This window comes from Pecten maximus, chromosome 9 (assembly GCF_902652985.1).
Source record: "Pecten maximus chromosome 9, xPecMax1.1, whole genome shotgun sequence".
Lineage (NCBI taxonomy): Eukaryota > Metazoa > Mollusca > Bivalvia > Pectinida > Pectinidae > Pecten > Pecten maximus.
Genome location: NC_047023.1, coordinates 29836072 through 29863378, shown reverse-complemented (window position 1 = coordinate 29863378; position 27307 = coordinate 29836072). Strand labels below are relative to the sequence as shown.

Here is a 27307-nt window from a genome sequence, read left to right as displayed (position 1 = left end):
CCCACATCGGACTCATTAAGGCTGATAAAGATATCGGGAATTGCTAATACAAAATTTGCCATTTTCTGGCAGGCAATTTTGTTCATGACCTTGGTCAAAATGACGTCATTTTGGGACGACGTCACCAACATGTTCTTAATTCAACTATACCAATGGGTATTACTGAAACATTATTGTCGGATAATTATCTATTATGTTTGATAAGGTAAGTATGAAAAATTGAAAATTCAAAGACAATGTTATCTTCTTTAATGATTCGTGTGAATTCGTAAAATTGCCTCTCAAAAGCGAGGTACAAATGCTTCCATATGTGAACGTTATTGACGCAAGACACGAAAGGAAGCCGGTTATATGTTGTATAATTTGTACCGGTATTGATTTTGATGCCATGTGACGAGATAATACTACAGGTCAATCAAAACAAGGCATAATCACGACAGCATGTTGATTTTCTATAAGAACTAACCACGGATTAACACACAAAGGAAGCCAATCTACAAAATACTGAACATTTTATTCAGGTTTGCATCTTTAACGAATGCAACATATTCAATTCTCAACAATAAATTATTACATTACATTTTAGACACGGTTTTTCCATTGTATTTTTTCTAATATATACAAAAAAAACAACCATTCATCATTATATATACATCATCTACATATAGAGTTGTTGAAAAAGCAATTCTTGTCATACTGGTATTGTAACCCTATACATCGTTTCAATTTGACCCTATCATCGTGAACTTGAATTGATTCATTAAATTGATAAGTCCACGAACTCGCACAATGCTTCAAAAAATGGTGAAACTGAACAATTGGGCTCGTAGTATAGGTTAAGTTGGGAGACGAATCTTCGTCCTGAAATATTCAAATAACGTTTGATACACTATGATTATGTCAGAAAGAGTTAAAATCTCAGTATGACAATGTCACCTCAAACAACAAGATGACTTGCTAAGTCAAGACGATAAAATTTGAATAATGGAGAAAAGAAAATCACTTAAAAGTATTTGTTGTATCAATGAAAAACTTGATCAAATTAAAATGCAAAATATATATGTTTTAGAGGTCGAAGGTTCAGACTGGCTGGGAGGAACGCAAATACTTATTATTTATAGAAACAGACAGGAAAATCACCGCGTTATCATTATTTATTTTCTTATTCTGGAATTAAGATACAATGTACATAAGTGTACTTTTTCCTTTAAATGTTTTTTTCGAGACATGACACATCTCATTCACGTATAATACTATGTCATGCAATAGAGGTACACATATGGTTTCTGTTCAGTATGATCCTGCAATACCCGCCACTTAAATATGTTTCGAAGATAGTTTACTTGCATAGTAAAATGTCTCAGTATCTTTAAGTTTAACGATGTTAATTGAAGACAATAGGGTGTAAAATTCTTACAGCATTAACATGTTCCCATAAACTTGAATAGTAATTTGTTGTTTTAATGATCATCTGAACATACGCTACAACGAACTGACAAACGGACGATTCAGCTGGACAGATATAAGGGTATCAAGGATGACAATAAGAGTATTCGGGAGACAGACACCTCTTGATAGAATGACATACACAGACACATGTAGATGTGTGCATAATGACAAGATTTTTACAAATGACAGACTGCATCAAATGGAATGAAAAGAACATATCGTATATACATGAACATTATACTATATCGACATTGCAAAACCTAATATGCGTTTCACTTTGAAATGTAGTTCCGGTACCCGTCATGCCTTGCGATAACAGGAAGCTGCAATTATAATACCTACTATAAGATATTGACCAAGAGGGAGATGAAAGACAAGTGCTTGCTATAACAATTTAAAGGTGGTGCTTATAGACATCGGCACATAACTCCATGTACGGATTAACTTTATTTTTCTGGTTTGGGACAAACTATCTAATATATAACAACATAGATTATAAAAATATGTTGTTTTTCCTACGATAAATGTTTCCAATCGAAGGAAATGTAGTCTTTTCTTGAATGATACTTTCAATTAAACAAGAGCTACACCAAACTAGTCCAGCTGTAACACAGGTTTCCTAAAGTGAACAGAAGGTCAAATTCCTCCAAAGTCTTCTTTGCTAATTATACGCTGTATCTGTAAACTATATTTCTTAGTTTTGATCCTTTTATACTGTAGTTACAATAGTTATGTCCAAAATGATACTCATTACGACTGAAAAAAATCCTTTTACTTGAATATTTCTATGTTATGCCTTAAGATAATACCAAATATCACATGTAAAGTACTAAGCTATACAGACTAAAACTGATAACTATTTACATTATTATAAGTATGCAGCACATATACACATAGACGTGATTTTAGTGAAGGGCATGGCCAGGACAGCTAAGGCGACAACAAGTATATGTAATGACGATTTGTCGAAAATTGTCAGGGAGACGTCTTTACTACCAAAAATAGTTGGACAACTGCACGGTATGTCTAGATGTTTAAACAGACGGTCGTTTCTGTAATTGTAAATTACAATGGCGGTTGTCAATTTCAGCTATCTATGTTATTTAGGCATAAGCTGGTGGTATGCTGAAATACCTGTTTGTGTGATAAACGTAACAGACGATGCACGTTTTTGGCAAGTAAAATATACATGGTCGTCACGTTATACATATGATTGATGCAAAGACGTCTAACTGTCATTGACGTTGACAAATACAAATATTATGACGTCAAAAGCACATTCTTTTTACGACAAACTTCTTTTCTAAAGAATTTCTTAAGTAATGCATAACACTACTCTTCATTTGGTACAGCAGCTGCATTGTAGTAATATGAAGTAGATGCTGCATTGAGTCGTCAGAAACCTACAGCATGCAACGTTCAATATAACTTATACATTGTTTAAGAAGCTGGACAAACAAACGTACCATATGCGGTAAAGTCTTCATACTGTGACCTTCTGACGTCACAAAGCACGTTACAATTGCTCTCAAACAATGCTTCGGCGAATACAAAAATATCACATCTAATGACGTAGAATGCATGTCATTTTTTTACGATAACATGGACGATTTGATCAATTCATAACATCATTTATTACAAATCTAATATAAAAAAGATTTAGCGATATTTTCTATACCCTTTTCTGTGTAGCATGTTTTATATGAACATACTAATGTGTGATGTAAAGTGCCGTTTACTTGAACTATGACATCGCCTCTTTTAAAGTAGGCATTCAATACACAAATATACAGCCGCAACGATTTGGAGGGAATCTGTGGTAATGTATGTATTCAGTTTAATCAATACTGACTCCAATTTTCTTTCCATTCCCCTAAACGAGAGACAGCGATCCCATTGCAATAGTAATTACGTAAGTGTGTTAACGAATGATAATCCAAAGGACATATTGGCGTACTTTATAAAAAAAAAACAGCAATAATAAATTTGTAAGAAATTGAAGAAAAAAAGAAGTGTGGAAACATTTAAGTAGGATGGGTAGGCGTAAGAACTCGGCAGTGTTCAGATGTAAACTTGACTTCCGTGAAACGCGGGTCTTATGGGGGTCCTAAAGGGACCCTCAGCGCGTGAAACATATGACCCTTACTTAATAGCAACTCCCTGATACGTATAAATAATAAATATGAATGATACGAAATATGATGACTACAGTGCCAATGGTGTAGCCATGCGGACTCTATCAGATACGATAAACGTCTGCTATGTCCTGATCGCTGGCTGTTAAACATTCTGAAATTCCATGTCTCGTCGAACCTGGACTCTCTCACGACTGATCAGGATCCTTAAAACGATCGGCGTTCCGTGTTAGCCTGTAATTCCTTGTCTGCAACGCACATGCGCAATCTCTCCTATAATTAATCGGTCTGCACTGGCAGGATCAATACCGAGCGGCAGACTTCCGTTACCATCCGGACCGGAAATAACCTGCCGGAAGTCATTGAGAGCAGAATGCGGCAGGCGGTTCGCCCTATAGCGTCTACTGCATAATGTTTCCTAACGTCAGGTACTGAACTGGTCAACAACGACTGGCTTGAATGTGCTATTATTGTTGAAGTTCATCAGCTCATTTTAACCAGATTCCAGACGTCATTATCCTGAGTGGTCGCCAAAAGAATACACCTGCCCTTCTAACACACCAAAATATTCCGTTAATGCACACATGCCCATTAATTAAGCCACATTCACAGATGCATATTTTCTTACGATCCCCTCTTAGCCCAAGCTCAGTGACACGTCGTCTAATGGCGGCACCGATTCTGTACATGTGTAGGACAAGTCTATGCACAGGCACCCGCGTGGGATGGCCCCCTAGTGGACGCTGGACAGTAAATATGTCACACAGTAGAAGATCAATAGCACGTGCATGGGCAGTGTGTGTAACATACACTGTCCATTGAAATCTGACGTTTTGCGTAGTTCAAATTCGCCATTTGTCTTTTCACCGTCTGTTCCTAAAAGAAAAACATTACATTAAATTTAAGACAATATAATGCATTACTGTATTTAAGCTACTCGCGCATTCATTCCTTGGCGTTGATTCTATATTTAAACATTGAACTGATTTCAGTTGGCAGTTATGGGGGTGATAATGGACAAAGGAAAATTCAATGTAATGAAGCGCTTCGTGTTAAATTTGTCTTATTCCATAACTTCCAAAAATAAAGATAAAGCAGTTCAATACTTATATTTACAACTTGCGATTTAAAAAAACACACTGTAATTAACGGAATTAATTTTCCCCGCCATTCTCGGCTGTGAGCTTGTTAACAGCTCTCGCATATTGTTCCGCGTAGAAAAATAGTGCGTAATATAATACAAATCCAGACAAGAATAATCAATGTAATAGGCATATTTCATGAAAATTAACATTATGAAAATACAATGCGTATTTGATATTTCGTTCTGCAAATTCCGTGGGCTTTACTTGGCACATTGTTAATGCGCCGGCTGGCAGTTTATGATATGGTAGTGCTCAGCTACAGTTGGTAAGGTTATATAGTGACAATGTCATAGAGAGGTAAATATTTAGAGATATATGAAATACAGATGTTCTTGTCTGATTGCAACTTTCAAGACAGTTTACTTAACGACTGTTTCGGCAATATCCTATAACTGCATGTAATGAAAGATCATACACCACCAAATAATACTTCAGATTGTATTTAATTTATGATGTAGATGTATTTGAAAACAATAGTTATGTGATTCCTTTGACATGGTTATTTTAATGTTCAAAAAATCATAATGAGCGTTAGCATCATATCTACGCTCTCAATACTCATATTTCTCAACTGTGTTTTAACCTTGCCTGTCGCCTTAAACACTGCCTTACATTTGCATTTAAATGTGTGTTCGCCTTTGCTATTTCTGGCTCGTGTATTGCTAATTGATTACGTAGCCAGGTTGAATATAGCATTACTTTGGTCAGGTGTGGCATTTCAGTGTGACGACACTATAAACGAGTATTGTAGTTCCCTTATCATTCGTGTAAACCGCCTTCAAAATACCTAATTTGTTCATTAGGACAAAAAACCCTTATCAAACCACAACAATATTTCTATCTCTGAATTCGTTAATACTTTTATGTCGATGGTGGACAGTACACATGTACATTAGCAATAAATTTAGCACAGGGAACACTGTGCATGAACACGAATAGTTAGCAAGGTCCATACCATACAAATCAAAACTACTTTGGGATCAATCCAGAATAGCTATGCATGGCCGCTAGCTCGAAGTGGCGTTTTTGTTTTGTATTAAAGTAATGAAAATGCCTTAATTAAAAGTGAAAACGTGACCTTCACACTTGGCGGCAATACCTGGCAATTTACCCTACTTAAGGCGCTTAAAACGATATAATGGTCTCTCTGCAATATTGTGAAATGCTCACCGCATCTAATATCCGTTCACCACAAAATCACACTGCTTGCATGTCTCTCTATCAATTGATTCGCAAGCAGATACATATATTGTAAAACATGCACATTTGTCTTTAAGAGTTACCCCCCTTACGTTGTATTTTTTTCCACGTCTATGCTATCAATTTATCATTTACTTTTTAGTGTTATCACAATGAGATCAATAACGTTAGAATTTTGGTCATGTAATGAACTAGTTTTATAATTTCAGACGACATTCAATGTAATGCACCGTTTTTGAGTTACAATTGTGGACACATACAATGTCATATGTAAATACAGAGTATCTTTGACACATTATGTTGAAATAGTACTCACCGCGTTTAATTTGACTTGATTCCGCTAAAAAGAATAAAGATAAGGTATATTAAGATTATGTTAATATAACAATAGAACGTTAGACCCAAAGTAAAATATATTTAAATATTGTTCAAGTAAAGGCAAAGGAGACAAATTGTCGCATTCTGTTTTAATTTATAAAGACAACTTAGTGTCAAGCAAGTACACAGATCAATCAAAGGAATCGAAAGAGACGGGCCTCGGAGTTAAGGAACTCTATGAACTAGTTTGAGTTGAAACTAGGTATAGAGATATGTTTTTTTTCGCATTTTAGTGTTAAACCCGCAATTTGATAAGTCATAGGACAAGGTTTTGTACAATACCGTTGCGTAAACAAACTTAAACTTAAACAAGAACACGCATATATATAGGGAAAAAACATAGAAAAAAAGCATTCACCGTTCGATCATTCGTTAAGAAACACGGATAAGTATTTAACCTGACATACAACTTAACAAAAGTATACTTACAATTTAAAACGCTCACATATTTGCCTTTCACTTTTAGGTCCGTACTTCGACAAATATACGTCCCCGTGTCATTCATATTGCTGTGTTTTATATGTAGAGTACTAACTAACGTCCGAGTCACCGGCAGGCGACGTTTAGTGATTTGTATCGTATTGCTTGCACTGCTCTTAATTTTGATACCGTTCTTGAACCAGTCAACATCATCCGGTGTCATTACTTTCCCGGTGGCGTTACAAGATAATTTGATAGGGTTCCCCTTTTCAACGAACTCTGCTCCTCCCAAGTTCACCGCTGTAAGAAAAGAGCGTATATCATTACATGTCTCTGTGCTATCAGCATTATCTCACTGATTGACATATAATTAAGTTCTAATGGCTGGCGATAATGTACATGTATATCTAAACTATCAGTATACGTTGAAATTCCGTACGGCACAGCCTTATATTCCAATCGTTATATATACATGAGATATGTTAGATATATAGAGATAAATTTTCAGAAGCGATATTAATTTGTAATTGATGATTCATTGGTTGATTTAATTCATTTTCCATTAATCATATTTTGTGTGTACTGTAAACTAACTTATTTCCGCGTATTGTGCAGGCGACTAGAATTCGAAACAAATAATTGCCTCGAAACAGTTTTAATGACAGGTGCAGTAGGCCTTTTGTGATGGTTAATCGCGAAATTAAATCGCCGCGAAAATAAATTGGTATACAGTATATAATACAATAGCAAATATTTTAAACACGCTTTGGCAAACTAATTAATCAATGTTGGTCATTCCTTTGGGCCCGATTAGTAAACGTATGCAAAGAAGATCCTCAACTCCTCTCGTATAAGCATAACAATTTTTATCAAGATAATTAAGATTCGCTGCGGTAGTTAAAAAGATGAATACCAGACAAGTATTTTGGACGGACATACAGATGGAACAATGTATTGCTATAAGGCATCTGGATATTTGGATGCGGGATCTAAATGATAACCGTTAAATATACACACATATAAATATAAACAGGCGTAAGAAAGCACGTTTTAGATCTAGGCTATATATTTATACACAACATGCTACAAATAACTACCACAACACGCAGAGAAAATGGCCATTGTGACTCGTGAAAGAAACTACTGCTGCACCATAACACTTGTACAATAACAATAAGGGATAAGACAAATAAAGCAAACATATCTCACTCGTATAACTGGAATTATCAGATTAATCTGAATTCACCGTCGTGATTTGATATATTGCCTTTTCCCGATCTTACCGATAATATATATATATGAATACGACGACCAAGTATACTAGCGGAAAATATAATCGCAAGTTTATTTTTGATAATTATTATTTTACAGGTTTCTTTGATGATATTTTCATGGTGTGGGTCTCTCGATTATTTCCTAACTATTGAATACATTTTTACGATTTTAGTTGTCCTATCACAAACGGTGTTTGTGTTAATACCGTTAAAACAAGGATACTCTACATAGTTTCTTGATCCAGATCAGTAGCGCCACCCCTAGCATCAGCCGCTGCTTTTACTCTCATTTATATTGACCCCATTAAGGTGTTTATTACCCTTTGAGGAATATTATTCCACCCCTGATTAAGGGCTTGCGTGAAGTGAGCGACGTTATATTGGACGTTGTTGCGCTTCCTAACCTTCCTGTCTAGCTCGGCCCACAAATGCTCGATTTGGGACATAGCTTGACTGTAGGGTGGCCAATCAAGAACTGGAATGTTGTTTCGAGCCAGAAAATCACGGCAAACCATAGCAACATCGGGCCTCGCGTTGTCCTGCTGTAACGAAAGGTCGTGTTGATGGATAAGAGGAAGAATGTGTGGTCACATGACCTGATCCCGACATCTTACTGCTGTAAGATTCCCATCGATAACCACGAGAGGTGTTTTCACGCTTTATACCGTATACCATAACAGACCCTCCCCCGAATCTGTCGCTTTCCGTTATGCAAGCATCAGAATACCGCTCACTACGACGTCGATAGGCATGTTTTTGTTCATCTGACATGTAAAGCGTATTTAGCGAGCCTCGTCAGTGAACAACTCGCGTCTCTAATTGGACAAAATAAACCGATTAGTTGAATGTGCAGGCAGTCATTGCATTCGACGTAGGCGTCGCCTCTGTGTAAGTGGTGGACCAACATGGGAACGTCGTGACCTTAAATGAAACGCCTAAAAACGATTTCTAACCATTCTTGGGACACACTGGCCAAATTTGAGTGCCGACAACATGACGTGCTATCTCTGTCACCGTCTGAAATCATTTATGGAGGTGCGAGAGACGTATGCCTCTATCTTGACGTCGCGACGTAATGCGCGGGCGTCCGCTGCTGGGACGGTCAACCGATTTCCCTGTGACTCTGGGACGCTCAACTAAATGGGGTATTCATTGTCTTATTTACACCATATTGCTGGGCTACATGACATTGGGAATGTCCCTGTATTATCAGGGCAGTTTCCCTACCCCTATCGACTTCACTCAAACGTAGCGTGTCGCTGTTCAATCGCTTCGAAAAGAAATTGTCTGTAACAGATCTGTACTGTTCTAATGTTCGATTTGTAATGATTTACCAGCACATATGGTACCAGAGTACCCCGGAAGCACACTTTCTTGAAAATCTGCTGAAAGCATGCATCGTTGAGCGGGGGTCACGATCGACTTGATTTAAACGGAAGAACATTTTCACAGTGCACGGATTATCTTATTGTGAAATTTAATTTTAAGACCACGCATCTAAAAGTTATATTACGAAAACCGAACTTGCGTTTCTGTTTGTAGCTAGTATATGTAAATAAAACATACATGTATAGCAAATATCATCTTTTGTCCTGAAGGCAATACATAGTGTCTCAGTAATACAAAACAAATATCCCAAACCTTATATGTAACAATGAACCATGGGATATGGTTACTACATGTAAGACTACTGCTATTTAGAACACATAACCACATGATCCATTTTTGGTGCTGATTTAACAATGTTTAAAATACGTTTAACTTCTTTCGATAGTTGAATCTTGAAGAAGCACGTGCAGCCAGAGAAGAACTAAAGAACATCAGTGCTCGGTATCTTTTGATGCAGATGAAATTTACAAAAGCTGCAGAATCAAGTATAATGCATTATCATTATGTTGTTTTAGACGTGTTTGAAAGACAAAAGGCAAATCTAAATTAAAATTCACATTTAGGTCACGGTTCCGTCAAAGCATATGATATCGTTTGAAGTTTGGTAATAATGCAGTAAATACAACTTAATATTTGTTTTGTCCACGATATTTAGCTGGCCAGTAATGTATATGCTGATACGACAATGGCGTCATCTTCAGAATTGTGTACGACTAAAAATCACGTTCTCAAAGTTGCAGACAAAGAGGGAGACACAAATTCGAGCGTAACGATATGCACTTTTCGAAAGGAAATAGTGCATATTGCTTTTGCCAACGAAGTAGTAGTTGGAAATCGATTTCGTGATTCAATTTAGCTATGGTCTATTAAAGTTGTATCGTTTAAAGTAGAGAGGACATCAGAACTATTGGACGACACATATTGTATCACAATGATAAATAACCGGCATGCACTCATCATGAAACACTACTAAGGATGTGTTAGAAGCCTATGTTAGACACAAGGTCGCATAAGCACACTGCGAATCGGATACGGGATAAGTTTGTCAGTAGATTTACGTAGTGTAGAAAAATGTTAAAGGATTATTATAATGTGAACTAGAACGTGTTTTATAACAAACAAATATATACAGGAATGTATGTACCTGGTAAGATAGGCGAGGACTGTTGTGTAGTAACTGGAAGTAGACAACCAGGAAACAGCAACGTAAACAAACAAAACAAAAGGTGAAGGAAATGGCTACAATGGTGTTGTGGTAGACATCGCGATCTAAATATAGGTCCAAACAGTGAAAGGGTGTGACTTTTAATCAGATGGATACTGGTGATTTTCACTTCGAGATGGCTACCACGATTGCTGCACCGTGTACAAACTGACAAGTAATATACATGACTGTTTGTTTTAAAGAAGATGACCATGGTTCATATATATTACAAGGAAATAAAGAGTGCACTTATTTGCTACATATATATTCGTAACAAGTATTACTACAAATATATACAGTAAACATTTCAAATGAAAGTGTGTATCTCCAAAAGCAGATAGACGAGAGTTTACAAACCACTACTCTAGTTTTCAAGTTCTTATCACAGATCCTACATTCTGTTAAACCATCTTACCCAAACACAAAGTTCGTGTGAAATAATGTATTACGGTATCATTAAGTAATATCACTGGTTATCAGAGATCATCAGGTCAATCACGAATATTAAACATGAGAGTTAAAGAGAATTGTTAACTGTACGATGAAAATTGCGGCTAATAAGTAACTTATCAAAATAAAGGACCCACTCGTAAGTGTCCTACGTTTCTTGAAAAGTGCTCGAATGATTAAATGCCAACCAAAAGTACATCATGCAATATTTGTAATTTTCAAATCTAATTTAAAATCAATTGTGCCGCTGGAAAATAGTAAAATGTTAAATGAATCATCTTTACGAGAAGCTGAAATGTGATAAGACGACGATAAACCAGTTACACTTTAAAGAAAACTGCTAAGAAGAGACAATTGACGAACACAATTGAAATGTCATCTCTGGACAATGGGACTTGTCTAAGACGGACAAAGGCAGTCGACGAACTATGACCCACGCCTGAGCTTGCGGCACCAAATGATATACTGGATACAGCCTTAAGTTAGGTTCAAACATCGCATCAATCAATTAATCGTATGCCTATTAAATTTGCACTGATTCCCACTAGTTAGGCGTCAATTCGTCGACTGCTTTTGAATACTCTAGCATCCGCGAGTTGTCCCCACTTGCCTAACATCCGGTCGTTCTCCACTTGCACTATTTTTGTACCAACTGGAACCAAATTGAAAACAAATGTGATGAATTCTAAGACTAGACCAGCAGTAGCATAAGTGAAACCAAAACCAATGATATATTTACAAAGATAAAAAAATCTACTCAAGACAAATCTCGTTAGGTTTAATTGAATATAACTAATATGTACTGTAACTGAAAGGAAGTAGAATTACCTGGTGTTTGACTCGATGCATCTGTAAAATGAAACAAAACATATTGTCAAAAATCAATGTTCAGTATTAGTCTATATCTCCTTATTTCAAAGCTACAGGGAAATATTCAATAAAATTGTGCTATATATTATACGCAATAATTATATGATTAAATCAATTTGATTGAATGCTATGTATGTGTGATTGTTTCAAATTGAAGGAAAATCTTGAATATTCCAAGCGCCTAGATAGGAAAACAATCTATGGATATTTATTTTGTTTTGAGTTTTCCTTCATTTGAACTCTTTTAATTGGTATCAAGGCTTTGTATTCGCATTGGTGTTAAATTTTGATCTTTTAGACTAAATGTCTTGATAATTTAACTGAACATAAACTTGCTCATATCTAGTTTATATATATATACACACTTTTTAATGAGGAATGCTAGGTCATGAATAAAAAAAACCTTACTTGTACTCTCAAACATCAGCCTTTTAAAAAGATCTTTACCTACAACGTAACCAATCCGCACAGCTTAAAACTAAACTGTGGGGTAAGCGTGTTGATTTAAATTGTTTTCGATAGTTCATTTCCCTCTAACTGAAACATAATCCCTGCACCCACTACTTACGGTGTTTACATGTCCCAGTTGTTTTGATACTTAAGGGATTGTTTCCATTATCACGATATCCGTGTTTGATGTCGACTACTGACAACACAAGATTTCGAGAGATGTAGCTTAACTGCAGACCATTGGAAAGTTGTATGGTCAACATCTTGGTGTTATTTGAAAAAAATATATATATTTCCTTATGTATATTGTCATTTGATATATCCAATGTATCCGTTTAAACCATCTAACTATCATTTGAGATTGTTACTTTTCTCGGATTTGACCTAGATTTTTATGGCAGGCGTCCCTGATGAAGCAGAAGACGCTTGCTTTCCCGAAGCAACCGGTTTTATTATCACTGTGCATTTTATAGATTAATATTTCTTGTTAACATTTGTCCTCGTATAATTGATTATTGCTTCGTTATTATGTTGGTATTCTTTGTTGTTTTTATTGATGATTCTGAAAGTCATACAATGTTGACCCAGACTTGTATACTATGCTTTCAGTATACGTACCTAGCACTCTTAATGAAACAGATTTATTTAAGTCCTCCTTTGTACTTATTTGGCATTCATAGTCCCCCGCGTGCTCCTTCTGTACGTTCTTGATGACAAGAGCCCATATTTGGCTGCGGTCCGCATGTTCTACGGAGTATGAGTTGTCACTCGTAAACACAAAATCACCAATCGTCAAAGCATGCTTTTCCGACTTCCTCTTCCAAATTACCTTAAAACACAACATATTTGGTCATCACAAGATTTAAAATAGATGTTACGTAACACAAACACATAGTACAAAATGAACATCTAAAGGAAACAAACAAAGATAAAATAATAAAATAGATATTACCATCTTTAATGAATATGATTATATTCTTATGAAATTGTGGACCTACATCGTTCGATGTTATTATGAAGACACCAAAACTCAAAAAAAAATCAAAACTCGAATTCGAGACAACAGATGTTAGGAGGCATATCCTCGCAGTTAAAGCACTACGTGTACTACAGACCAGCATGTGGAAACAGCTTAACCTGATGACTTCACCAGTACAAACGGTGTTGTATAGGAAGTATTCATACACAAGTGTGCAATCAACCTCCATTTAATTTGCATACCGATAACATTTGATTAATTGTTTTCGTCTCCGGGGACTTTAAATGCTGCCTTTAATTCCTAGCCCTGATCTGCGTTCGGTGATGTTATGCTAGAACGTAAATTTCCCTTTTCCTGTTTGTTTTCGCGTTAACAATTATAAGTTTGTTTTTTTTTTATGTTAGACACCACATCGGATAGCTACTGATACTTGAACGATACTACATAATATAAAATATTTCATATCAAGTTCTTTCATTGATTTATGATAAAAAAAAAAACGGCTCAGTGAAAAACTGACCCAATATTTGCTATGATCTTATGAATGATTAAAAAAGCATATGGCTTTCTGGGAATTAAACAATAGCGGGAACCTCGTAAACTATTCTCAGGGGACATCTTAAAAATAGAGGGTGATCTCCAAAGAACCTTCTTTACATTAAATTGCTGTTAGGAATAACTGACGTCCCGGTGAGTTTGTGATGTTTTTCCTGTTGTGATTCACGGCAAGAATTTTCCTGTCAGCCAATTGGAAAGGATTCCTATTTCCAGGGTCCTATGACTGAACCAATGTAAATGTGTTTAATGAGCTCTCCTATCCACACATCATGCTCCGATCGACCCCGCTCGATTTAATAAAAGATCACTGGACGAGATGGTACTAATATCGGGTTAGCTCGAAATTGAACTTATCCTGCCAACTTCTGCCAACGACAATTCCCATGGAAAGTGATGAAAGAGTTAATAAAACCGTTCTATGAGTAGGGGCTATGCCATGTATTCACAATGACAACTACAATACAGTAGACACCGTTGCATCTCATTCTTATCATACAGCAATTCTGATACTAGCGCGCACATAGAATATATAATAGCTACCACAATAATTCCAAGTAATTAGAAAAATGCGGCTTAGCAATTCATGACACAAATGAAGGACGTTTATGAAGATTGTAGGGCATTTTGACAGGATAAGGCTAAGTGTCGTGCCATCAAAAGAATACATCCGCATATATATAAGTGCGCGTAAAATAGTTCACAAATGAAACTAGAGAAAATTGCTCACAAGTAAAGATATTTTCGTTATATTTAAATCAAGATCGTGTTGCTAAAATAAAGCGATAAATATGTTTAAATGATTTTTATGAATATTCCTATATGAGAAATATTTTGTAAAGTGAACGCTACATGTAGATTCCTGTTTTCAGATAGAGAACATTCTGTGCCGCGTGCACTCATTGTGCATTATTTTGCTATGCATCCTACGTAAAAGAAAACTAATTTGAGGATAATACTGCTAAAAACCAAGTTTAAGCAGGATAATTAAGTAAATTTCCCTGTACGCAATGACTCTTTTGGATGAAACGACCAGGCATGGGCTTCATGTCTGACTAGACCGGAAGTACGCGTACATCATTAAATCACAACAGGAAGTAAAATCTAAGCTATCGAGGATCCGGTAACCTCACCAGTGCCGGAATAAACTGATGACCTTCATACGAAACAACTCAACAATATCAAAGGCGTTGTATTAGTACGTCAAAGATGGAAGCGAGCATTGTCTTCTGGTTTTCAAGAGATATCTTTATTGCTTGTAAAACCCAATGTTGATTGAATATAAAGTCAATCAAACGTTCTTTTTATCTATCTCTTACCATGAAAGTAAAAGGTGATCATTTTTTTTACTTTTTTATCCTTCTATTCTGGCAAAATCTACGGTTTATGTAAAGTTGTGTTATCTTGTAGGCAATACTTTTCTTGGCGTACGGAGAAGTGGTTTTCTTTGTTCCTGGCCTTTGCTTTCGGCGAAGCATTTTCACAAATAAGGGCAAAATTCAAATAACCACATGCTCTTGCTTATTTGCGGTGAGAATGGCGCGCACAGTCGCTAGAACTGGTAAACGAACAAATTTAGTGTCAGAAAAAATATTGAACACACTATGACACAAATTCTCTCTCAGAACACAGTTTTGGTTTGATTGGGAATAAAAAACAGTTTTGTAACAAAAAAAGTCTCTGAATTAAAAGCTAGAATAACTATCATGCTCATAGACATTTTATTCAATATGGCTATTGATAAAGTGATTCAGTGTCAATGGCATTAATTTGTTTTCTAAGCTTTTTCATGGAATTGTACATACACTGTGGGGAAAAAAATACTGATCGCTTCTGCACATTACACTTGTTTTCCTATTATGTTCTAGCTATTGTACCTTGGATATGACACATCTTAAACAAATGTTGATGTATTGTACAAGTATGCAAATGTCACATGTAATGTCATCTTAGCTATCAACGTTGAATTTTAATGACAAGCAGCATTTACGACAATATGCATTGTTAGCATGCCATTTGACAGCACGCTGCTTTGAATTATAAGAAACGATATTTTCTAAACAATAGTTTGCCTTCAGAAACTGTATCAGGTTATATTCAGTTATTGTGTATTTGATTTCATGGGAAAGTGGGTAAATCCCCTGCCGATATTATATCTGTAAGTTACGCTGTCTGCAAAATCAATTATTCATCAACCTCCACCTGAAATAAAACAAGGTTTTGGTGACATTCTAATAGGCTTCGTGACTTAGCAATTTACGTGAGTTTACATCCGGTGATTTAACACAGCTGTATCAGTGACAGATAATATAACTCGAGTTACATATTTAACATCCGGCTCCCAAAGGTCCCATTCTAAAATTGTCATACGTCTGCAGCTCTATCTCTCTGACGTTTCTATCTGTAAATACGACACGATCGAAACCATTCTACCATTATATTGCTTTAGGGTGTCGACAATGTCCATTATAACCGTATGTGTACATTGTTTATAGCTTATAGGTGTAAGGATGTAAGGATGTTGGATGGGTGTTGGACGTCTGACTCAATGTCACCGTAACAAAAATCTAGTACGCCTGGGGTAGATGTTTGTGTTAGGATGTCGGTAGTTTGTTCTGTTAGAAAATCGGAAGATGTTTTGTTTGTTTTTAATAAGTCTGGGACAGTATTGGCCTATCAAAATGTTATTTGGTTCCAACACAAAATGTGTACATCCATCGACACCCCAACCCCCGCAATGAATAAACGTAAGCTTGATGTGATGTTTCGTGTAGTTGTCGGATGGACAGCAACATAAACAGCAACATAAAGAGTTAAGTTTACTGCAATAAAATATTTAACGATTTTAAAAGACATTTGAAATATGGTATTTTTAATTCACGTACGAGTTCATTTAAAACATGTTCTATTGCTTTGCAGTTAGCAGGTCTCACGAGTAATACACCAAGCAAGAGGGTTATTGTGAAATAACCATATAAATGGGAATATTTTAAGTCGATATACACCTATATGAAAACGTTTTATTGACATGAAAGCTATCCGGGAAAAAAACTTCGTCAGCAAATTATTCCTTTTAGAAATGGTTTTTATACATACATCTAAAATTTGAGGGCAGTTTTTGCGTTTAGCTTGATAATAGTACTATATAAAATGATATCGCGTTGTGCACTCAGTTGCAAGTTAGAGCTTAGTATTTAACAAAACAAGTGTATCACGTGTATGTTAAAGTTATTTTTACGATAATAGATATTTCTGCGTTAATATGGTATCTTATTAATGTTAGCATTGCTTTTTCAATCCGTAACAATGGCATGGAATTACCCTATAATATAAACCACGATATCATAAGACGACTATATCAGGTATCAGATCCCTAACACGCTTGGAAAGCAATATGTATTAAAACATCAACTAAAATGGCAAATATATCGATTGTGTATAACAGTGCACTTAAAATGTTCGATGTTCACAATAAACCAAACACAAAGTTGGATAAATTTGTGCTACTTGCTAATTCAAAATATATGTTTTCGATTGATATATTCTGGGAATGTTTTATAATGCAATACAACTATCCATTTCTTAAATATTGTTTAATTATTTTTCTGTACTTGACAAACAACAGATTTAAAATAATTATTTAGAAGGAAAAAAATAGTCAAAATAGCTGCAATATAGATATATCAAATATTTCTCCGAAAATATGAAAATATGGAAAGTTATCTTTATTGTATCATATTACAGAAACTTCATGGTTGCAAATGACTAAAATAGTAAAGCATCCTTTTTTTAAAGACGAACAAATATTCCCGCGCAAAAGTAGTCAAGGTTACCGACAAAAAAAAATCTAAATTCGATAGGCTGTCAGAAGACGGAATTGACTTCATCACAACTGTCATATCTAATTCGTTTAACGTGTGGGAAATTTCCTTTTAACACAAAAATAGGAAATGTTTAAATTGTAACAAACTTAATTTACCAGTGAGCATAGACGTGAGATTGGCCAATGCAGATAATGTACTGTTAATTATCTTCAACACTGCTTGATCTCAGGGGAGAATCCGTATCATATTTATGTTAGTTTTGTTAAAGTTGACAGTACATTTAAGAAAATATTTCAAAATGCAAATCAATGATCAAGTGCTATCTCAAACAAAGGAAACTGTTCATTAGACATTGCTATGAGGCGAATCCAATATTTAAGAGCGACTTATTTCCCTTTTGATTTTACAAGCAGTTTGTGAAGCATTCCCGGTTGATGTATTGTTCCACTGTTGTATTTAGTGTCGGACTCAACTTTGTCTTTGGGCATACGGCCTCTCTCGGCTGTTTTGGTAAATTGAACTTTTATTTTAATTAATTTCAGTTTTGTTTCAGACTTAATTTAATGACATAATGTGTGCATTTGATCATTACTATCGAGATACGAATCCCAAGCAAACAAAACAATACAGCATCTTTTTAAAAACGATTAACAATGTTTATGTTCCTAAGTGATCGCCCCGATAAAAAGATAACAGCTGTCATTGAGAAAAAACACATCATTTTTGAAATTAATTTAAATTTCTGTAGCAATGATTAAATTTCATTAGATGAATTCGATAGGGTGTGATATCATTTCGACTTGTGTTCATAGATTAACTACAAAGTTAATAACATTGGGGACACTGACTCATGTCCCGCGTGCTGATGAGATTGCTGATTTGAGACAGAAAGGGACAATGGTTCAATACCGTCCTCAATATCTATTTTTTTTTTAAAGATGATTAATGTCTAAAGTTCACAATGTCAAATTCACATCCGTTCTTTCAATATTAGTGAATAAATATTTGAAATTTGTTTATCGCAACATCAAAAGATTTAAATTTACATTGTATCGAACTTACAGATTTGGTTCCTAGATTTCTGACAGAACACTCAAGCACGGCGGAGTCTCCTACATAGGTTGTCACATTGGATTCCATATCGTTAAACATTGGCCGTAGGTATCGAACGGCCTCACTGGGAAGGGCTGTAACAGAAGGAAAAATCAGTAAATATTGGATTAAAGTATCACAGAGCATTTAAAAGAAAACAGTAGGATAATACCCTATGTAATAACATCTAAGAATCAATTTTCTATACATCACATTTTCCAAATAACGCGTAAGTGCATATAATGCATTGGAATACACAAGGTCATATACTGCATCATGCACTAGTAAACTAGAACACGTTGTCATACTTGGATCACATAGTCATACATTAACAGTACTGGACCGAACAATCAAACAATGATCCACACAATTATGCATGTACATTGGACAGCATACTATCATTTTACATTCAATTGTGTAATAATCATTGTGATATTTAATCAAATTAATCACCGGGAATTCACAATTTTGCTCGCTAATGTGAAAGTAATTTGATATAATTTTATCAATATGGGCAGAAATTATTCAGACATATTTTTGAAATATAAAAAATTAAAATGCATAATTATATTGTACAATACAGTGTATATATGAACATTATGTAATGTACAGAATGTCCTTTTCCAAAATATTACAATTTGGTTCGCATTAAATCAGAAGTCATTGAGACTGCAGATTTCGAAATAAAATATGGCATGTATCGGGTTAACAGTATTTTTAAAATAACAACTTTTTGCTAGTGAATATTAAACATCATTCTCTAGGATTTGAAAAGAACACAAAATGGTAGCAATCATGTGTCTTAATCATCCATGGATTATATATATATATATATATATATACAATGGTAAACATTAAGTTTGTTAGCTTTTCGCCTTGATAACATAGGAACTTCGATACAAATATGGGCTTCCATACAATTTTCTGGTGATTACTCAACCTCACAATGAAAATAACATTCATAAGACAAGACGAGGCTATTCCTTTCGTAATGTGTGTTGCAATACATTCCATCTTTGTGATTGTGAGATTAACTTCTGGATATACGGATTCCTGGCGTCAAAATTCATTTGATATTTCAGTAAATAGCAATCACTATTTCTTCTTTTTCTTTAATACCGTTCCTAATTCTTCTATAACAGTGTCAATGGGTTTGATTGTAACTGTAAATAGCAAACGTCTACGAAAAACCTTATTTCAATCGAAGATAATCCTTTAATTACAACTATAATGATTCACGGCTAAAACTTGTACAAAGTAAATACTACTTTAAGAAGTAGTTTTCGTGGTACTGTAGAGCGCCACCGTTCCCCAGTGGCAGTATTATTACATTACTTCAGACGCAACGGACCTTGCTGATTCCTTATAGTGTTTAAGCAGGAATTAAGAGAGTATTAAATAGTTCATTTCCTTTTCTTTTTTTTCTTTTATTGTACAATAATCGATTTTCGTCTGTTCCCATCATGGTCTATACCACATATTTACACCTTTCCCTTCCTAAAAACAAGAGATGCCGGCGGTGATAAAATCTCCGATATCAAATCAAATGTCATGGAACATTTATAGCTCCAGCCGAGCGCTACAACGCTGTAATAGCGAGAGAAGGAATGTAATGAGACTGTGCAAAGACGGTAGATCAACTGATGTACTGTTACGTTTATGCTCGGAGGTGACAGCTGAACTCACATAGTTCACTCAATTAAATCATAGTACTGTTACCTTTCGAGAAAAAACAAAGAAACAGGTTTCGATTCCTGACGTGGAGAGCATATTTAATTAGACTTATAAAGCAGAATGCATTTTATTTCAAATAACATTTATTCCACCGATGTTTGTTTACAAGATACGTCTTTTCCTGAAAAATCGCCATTAGTAAATGGTCTACTTCACGTAATATTCGATTAATTTAAGAAACACCCATAGCAAACTGAAAACAATGCGTAATTTTGGAGAGATAAATATATTACTGGGTTTTTTTTTGGTTTTTTGTTTTGGTTTTGTTTTGTTTTGTTTTGTTTTTACTGCCGATTTTATAATAGTTTCTAGTGTTATAAGATATGCTTGAATGTAAACGTACACTGCTGGAGCTGTTTTTTATGTGTTACGTTGGTAAATAATAGTGCTCGTATCTACTGCTGGATCCTCCTCTTTCCGGTGTCACGTTCTGTATATCCAGCGATATTTGCTAGAAGCTATATTTGTGTGGAATGGAAACCATTTTGTGGCTATTAACCTCGACAGCGATACAACGTGTACAACAAGCCCGTTACAGAGAAAAGGTGCCTGATAATTAGCTATAGGTGAAACCATGTCTACTTTGCTCACGGCATTCATCTTTTAGCAGCATTTGTCTATGACAGGTGTAACCTTTCCCTGAGAGTACGGATGCGGGCACAAAGAGACCCGGAACTACCGGTCGTCAACTTCACGATTTTATGTACAGTACTTGGCTGTACAATATTTCCACACACACACTGTCCTTGTTGTCATTTATCAATTACGAGGCTCATCGCCATATCAGCACGTAGACCACGAGCTAAACAATGAACTGTAATAGCAGCACCAATGTCTTTATGTTCATGTATGTATCAAAACATGTCAAGGATACACAGTGATTTAAAAAAAACTATGATAATGATGGTTACTTGCATTCTCTCTGCGTACCAATCTATTACAAAATATAATTACATTATTGTTGTTTCATACAATTATTTTCAAATTTAAACAAATCAATTTTTCACGCAAAAAAAAACAAATAAATAAAATAAAATTACAAAAAACAAAAAACAAAAAAAAACCGGTGAAACTTCATTTTACATAAATGACATTGACCAAAATTTAAATCAGGGTGCGTAAATGCACGTTATATTGAATACTCTATCATCAACGCAATGAACGTTCATGCCGTGGGTACTGTATTTACTTTTATTACGTAATATATGCAAGATACTTTATCACATTGAGAATTAGATGATTTTAGATGACACCACGGTTGAATCGTGTACATCCAATAGCGTAATCGTGTTTGCCATCATGCGCTATTATATTTTGTTTACTGTTTGTATTTTTATGTGTTTTGCTCACGTGTATATACACGTGAACATTTTTATCTACCAACTATCGTTCCAAAAAGAAGATAGTTCAAATAAAATGAATTTCATCTTAATGTTGATTAAGTAATGTAAGCTATGTAATATTGCTGAAATGTGTAAGGTTTTTGAAATTTCACGAAGTAAAAGTTACATTAAGCACAGTGATATTATACGACTTCTCCTGCTACTGACTTTATACTACATAAACTCGTGTTCATGTATTTCAAAGTCCCTCAACAAATTGAAAATAAAGTTTCACATTTTAGTAAGAACTGGGGGGGGGGGGGGGGGGGGGGGGGGGGGGGGATCAACATGTGTTTCAATATAAGCAATTAACTTTGCCTAGTCGAAAAGATCGTTCAAACTATATGTATCATTTTACTGAGTCATGCTAATTGATATAAAATATTAAACATGGTTACGAAGTTCTCGCAGAAATAATAGCATGTGGGGGCCGATAACGTTGCTCTGAAGCATGACAATGGTCAAAAATCGTATACTTCTTTAGATTCTTTGAGCGAATGTGGTGTCTCCGATTTAAAGATGGTTTTAATATCCTGATATCGGTTATTCAACTCTTCAGTTGTCTGAACTGTTTATATCTTAAAGCGATTGGGTTCGAATTGTTGGTTGTTTACTGCATCAACTTGTACTTGCGAACTTGATACAATACTTGTTGAAATTATTCAAGAAGCAAAACCTTTGTTTTATTCCCCGGATCAAAGGATTAAGAGTCAGCTGCTTTACAACAGCGACATTTGGCAAGCGTCATTAAATAGTGTTAGGTCGGAGGAAATCGTATTTCAAAACAGTTGCGTATATATGGGCTCATTGCCTATTTTGAAAAATTACACGATCATGTCTTTGACGTGCACAGAAGCTCTTAAGCAGTCTTCTTCTTGCTACACTGCATCCTGAAGCGATCAAAAACTTACTTTCACTTGTTTTCTGTGAGCTTTGGTATAATTATTTTTGATAGTTCATTATGCTGCTACAGCGGAATTAGATTTGGGCACTATCGCGTTGTCGTATCGGATTATTGGTTGCACACGTGTGACGCTCGTGCTCATGACTTTATTGTCAAACATCCACATTAAAACAGTACGATTTGCCAAGCGCAACTTGTATGCATCAAATACAATGGATATCTCGTTTAAGCAAATGATCTTTAACCTGGCTTCAAACTGACATGATTAGGATGGAACTCAAGCTTCCAAGTCGGTAATAAGATTCCAGCTCTGTTTTCTTACGTAACGATCCATAGATGAGGCTATACTGGCAAGCATTTCACATCCAAAGCACTAACACGATACTTCAGTTCGGTAATCCTTGCAACTCCAAGGCCAAATAGTTATTGTTGTAGCATCAATACCCGGAGGCCTCATAGACTCGAGTGATAATCCAGATACACCGAACGGTATGAAACGCTAATAAGATAACTTAACAGCGATGGTTTGTGAGAAGAGGGTTTCGCCACCTTTAGCGATAATATAGGGGGCCGTTATACAGTAAACATTTTTGTACAAGCGCTATGACGTCGTGACCGATTATCGTGTGCAAGTAAATTAAGTAAGGACAATACATTTGACAATGCTATTGAATTTGTCAGAGTAGTTGCACCCACTCGAATATCGAGATGCATACTAGGACAGTCTGTACAATTCATCATATACATTTTTCATGTCTTAAAGATTAGGGACTACACTATTATCTCGTGTTTTGCCAGCACATCTGTTGTCAGAGTTTACATTGACGATTCGTAACCAAATGTGCATTATATCAAAAACATTTTTTTTTTTTAATTTTTTTTTCGTTTTTTTTTTTTTTTTGTTGAATTTCGGTACGTCTGCATGATTGTTTTGATTTTATTTCGGGAAACCTAACGTCATAATATGAAGATTGATGACTAAAGTTAAATTGCCTTAAAGAAACGCACAGAAAGGAAAACGTTTAGCCCGAAGTGGTACAATGGTAACGACAGGGGAATAGGTTATCTTTGAAGAAGACAGAGTATCCCTGACAATTCTGCAAAATCTTATAAACTAGTCGCCTCATAACATGTATTCTGTGCGATGACAAAGTGTATTCATGGATTCCGAAATTTCCAATAGACAGTATCTGTAGTGAGAAACAAAAGTAATTCCGGAAACACAAAAGTGCAACCATAAATACACATATCACAAAAGACTTAATGCTATACTGACCACATGGTCCATAACCTTTTATATTTTGACAAGAAGAAACATACAACACGCACATGTTGGAACACGGCCGCATTTCCCAGTATCAGATTTGAGCATCATATTTGAATTATACATAGTATCAGATTTGAGCATCATATTTGAATTGTACTTAGTATCGGTTGACTGGATTATAATATATATTAATAGTATTTATGAAATGCATATGATATTCGAAGTATGACACATATTCAGTTGTCTATTGCGCATTGTTTTGAGCAAGATTAAACTTGTATATGCAGTGAAAAATGCTCGGCGGATTAATAAGCGCCGGAATAGGTAATTTGCATAATCGTGACGTCGTCTCCTTGTGGCGTTCCGAACCGTCAACTAGACGGCGCCATTTTTAAAGGACTAAACAACCAAAAACAAGGCTAACGTCAAGTGAGTATTTTGTCAAAACAAGCCTGAATACTGCGCAAATGCACGTGTGCATACTTTATTTAACTTCACCACGAGGTAAGCCAACAACAACGGTTGAAAGCGTATAACTCCTATAGAATATTTAACCACGTCAGTACTAAATCTTTGTCAATAAACGCTGTGTTTGGCAACCATAGTTAGTCCGAAACGGAAATTGAGGATTGCGAAGATAACAATTTATTAAAAACGTAAAATTATTAAACGCTGACCATAGATGTCGGTTGCCAATAGCCGGCATACTACCGTTTAACGCAGTTAAAATGGGGTATAACCCTTAAATATACTGATGGTCTTGAGAACAAGAAATAATCGACTTACAAATGTACAATAAATATGTCGTGGATGTACAATGGAAACTGGTTACAAGAAGTAAAATATATACTGCCCCTAGTTGTTAAAATGGGTGAACAGGCTGATAACTGTTTAACAACAGGATTAATAAGGTGATACAATCATTTCTGGTAAAATTAACTTTTATGAAAGTATAACACTGTTCAGTCTCTTCCTACTTGTCCATCTTTAGTAAAACACACACTCAGGATTTGAAGTAAACAATAAGTGAGATTTTCACTAATCAAGTGATTAGGCTAATCAGCTTCTGAACAACTGGACCCAGGTCATTTGAAAAATAACAGTGTATAATAAAATCCGAAAACTCCATATATGCTGTCTTTATAGGTTTTCCGTTGCAGTAGTTAACGCGACCATTAACATTACTTTACCAAGCTCTGAGAGTAGGTATGAAAGACATGTTGATGCATTGCATAGGCTACGAAAGTTAACATAAAGGGTTTTGTTCGCTTTAGCTTTCATCCCATAACAATTCTAGTTCCAAGTTTTGCCGCCAGATAATGATGCCTTTGCTGTCTACACTCCGTTCGGAACCCCTTATCACACAATATGGCGTGTTTCATTTAGGATGTGTAGTAGCCATTCAAACACACAGTACACTGTTGAATGGGATAGCAGACGTTTCGTCTTTAAATTTTCTATGTTCTATTTACATCATTAACGTATTCAAATTGGACACAAGGTTAATCCTCCAACAACGAGAGGAAAATTAATCGGAAGGCAAATGACGAATAAGATAGCGAACCCTGATTTTCCCAAACAGACAGGGTTTATTAAAGGGACACTACTATTCAATTGTTGGCAAATATCTTTAGAAAAAGAATCAACATTTAGGCAATGCATATATGCATATAAAGATATTCATATACGTGAAGGTGAATTAAAATCTTTTTTGGTAGATTTATATAAGAAATATTGGCAAACTGAGGGATTATGTAGTTTCAAGGTTATACGATGCTTTGATTGAAATTCTGGCTTAGCAGCCTGATCAGTTTACAAGATATTTTGTTTTCATTAACATTATAGAAATATGTTACGAAGATGAAATGAATAACTTACAAAGTAACACAGCGAAACGCTGCACAAGCCGTTGCGTTTGCATTCCTTTTGAGAATATTTCAGAACGAAGAGATGCTTACTGCATGCTTACTGTATATCTTCATCAACGTACGACATTATTAAAACCATGCCTCAAAGCGTAGATCTTGCGAGCTTATATATAACGTTGGTTCTCTCTGTAGAAATACCCGTATACCCTTTAACCATTATCGTGAACCTCCGAAACTTTCTAGATTCCTTGAAAGACAAGCAGACATCGACTAAAGTTATTGTGAGAGTATTAAAAATGCTAACCGTTCTTTGATTTCGATCGCTATTAAACGTTCATGAAACTACCCTCAAATACGGATTATAACAAACAAGCAGGCTAATTTAAGAAATCTTCCTATCATAGAAAAAGGTTACACACAATGCCGCGATCGATGATTAAATTGGTGGTGATTTACAGTGTCAACCGACAGAAGTGACAGGTTTCAAGTGTGATGTGATTATCAATAGTTACGTGTGTTTTAGTGACAATTACAAACCGACGACAAGTGTTCCTCATCAATCGCCAGCTTCTTTGGTAGGGTTTCACGCGTCAATCCATCACATAAACATACATTGCATCTCAAGCAAACATGGTCAAATTTAGGGGCACCGTAAAATACAACTTGGACGATAACAATGATGCAGCTGCAGTAGGTACATCATCTGTACCAGCTTTGGTGTGTAATTACGTTTTATAGGAATTAAAACACATTAAAGAAGTGGAGTGAAATATAGTTACGGAGGTAGCATTAATGAGATCGTAAAAACTGTTAACTATTTCAATTTAAAGTAGGCATCGGCGGGTGATTTCGTCTCTCTGGCGACACAAATTTAGCAAGCCAAAATGGTAATGAAACACGTGTTGGTGTTCGTCAATTTCCGAATTAAAAATGATATAAAACGTTTAACATCAAAGTGGGAAATGTTTTTCTCCAATTTATACCAACTGTTTACTTCTCAAAAGGATCTCGTAGCTGTCTTTCGACACTGAACATCAGACCAAGCTAGTACAATTTTGGATGCTTTCCCCAAACTGCTACTTACCATTTTTTTTATTTCGTGAAGCAAGCTGGTATCTGTTTCTTTAGGTTTTTAATGTGCAATTATTTAACATTTCACAACTTGTGCCTGGGTTATATTGTGTGCTATAACCCTCGTACCTTTCAAGTTGATCAGCCACCAACTACTACACGGGTACCAAGCCTCCAATATCTTTGGTAATGTACGAGGAGAGAAGCTTCGGATGCATTAAACACATGCAATGGTGTTGTACATTATAGGTCTGTTTACCAAAGCTA

General features: G+C 35.5%; 1 protein-coding gene across 5 annotated transcripts in view; it reads right to left on the bottom strand.

Annotated features, from left to right (window-relative positions):
* Positions 1 to 495: 495 nt before the first annotated feature.
* LOC117334315 (follistatin-related protein 4-like) overlaps positions 496 to 27307 on the bottom strand; it is a 102483-nt gene continuing 75671 nt past the window's right edge. For 3 of the 5 annotated variants that reach the window (XM_033893843.1, XM_033893842.1, XM_033893844.1), the window contains exons 3-9: positions 18785 to 18909; positions 12983 to 13193; positions 11873 to 11893; positions 10535 to 10567; positions 6737 to 7027; positions 6246 to 6269; positions 496 to 4460 (exon numbers count right to left, since the gene is read on the bottom strand). In XM_033893843.1, the coding sequence (XP_033749734.1) occupies positions 4318 to 4460; positions 6246 to 6269; positions 6737 to 7027; positions 10535 to 10567; positions 11873 to 11893; positions 12983 to 13193; positions 18785 to 18909 (848 nt within the window). In that variant the 3' untranslated portion in view covers positions 496 to 4317. The remainder of the gene's footprint in view (positions 4461 to 6245; positions 6270 to 6736; positions 7028 to 10534; positions 10568 to 11872; positions 11894 to 12982; positions 13194 to 18784; positions 18910 to 27307) is intronic. The other 2 variants (XM_033893845.1, XM_033893846.1) reach the window with 2 other exon arrangements.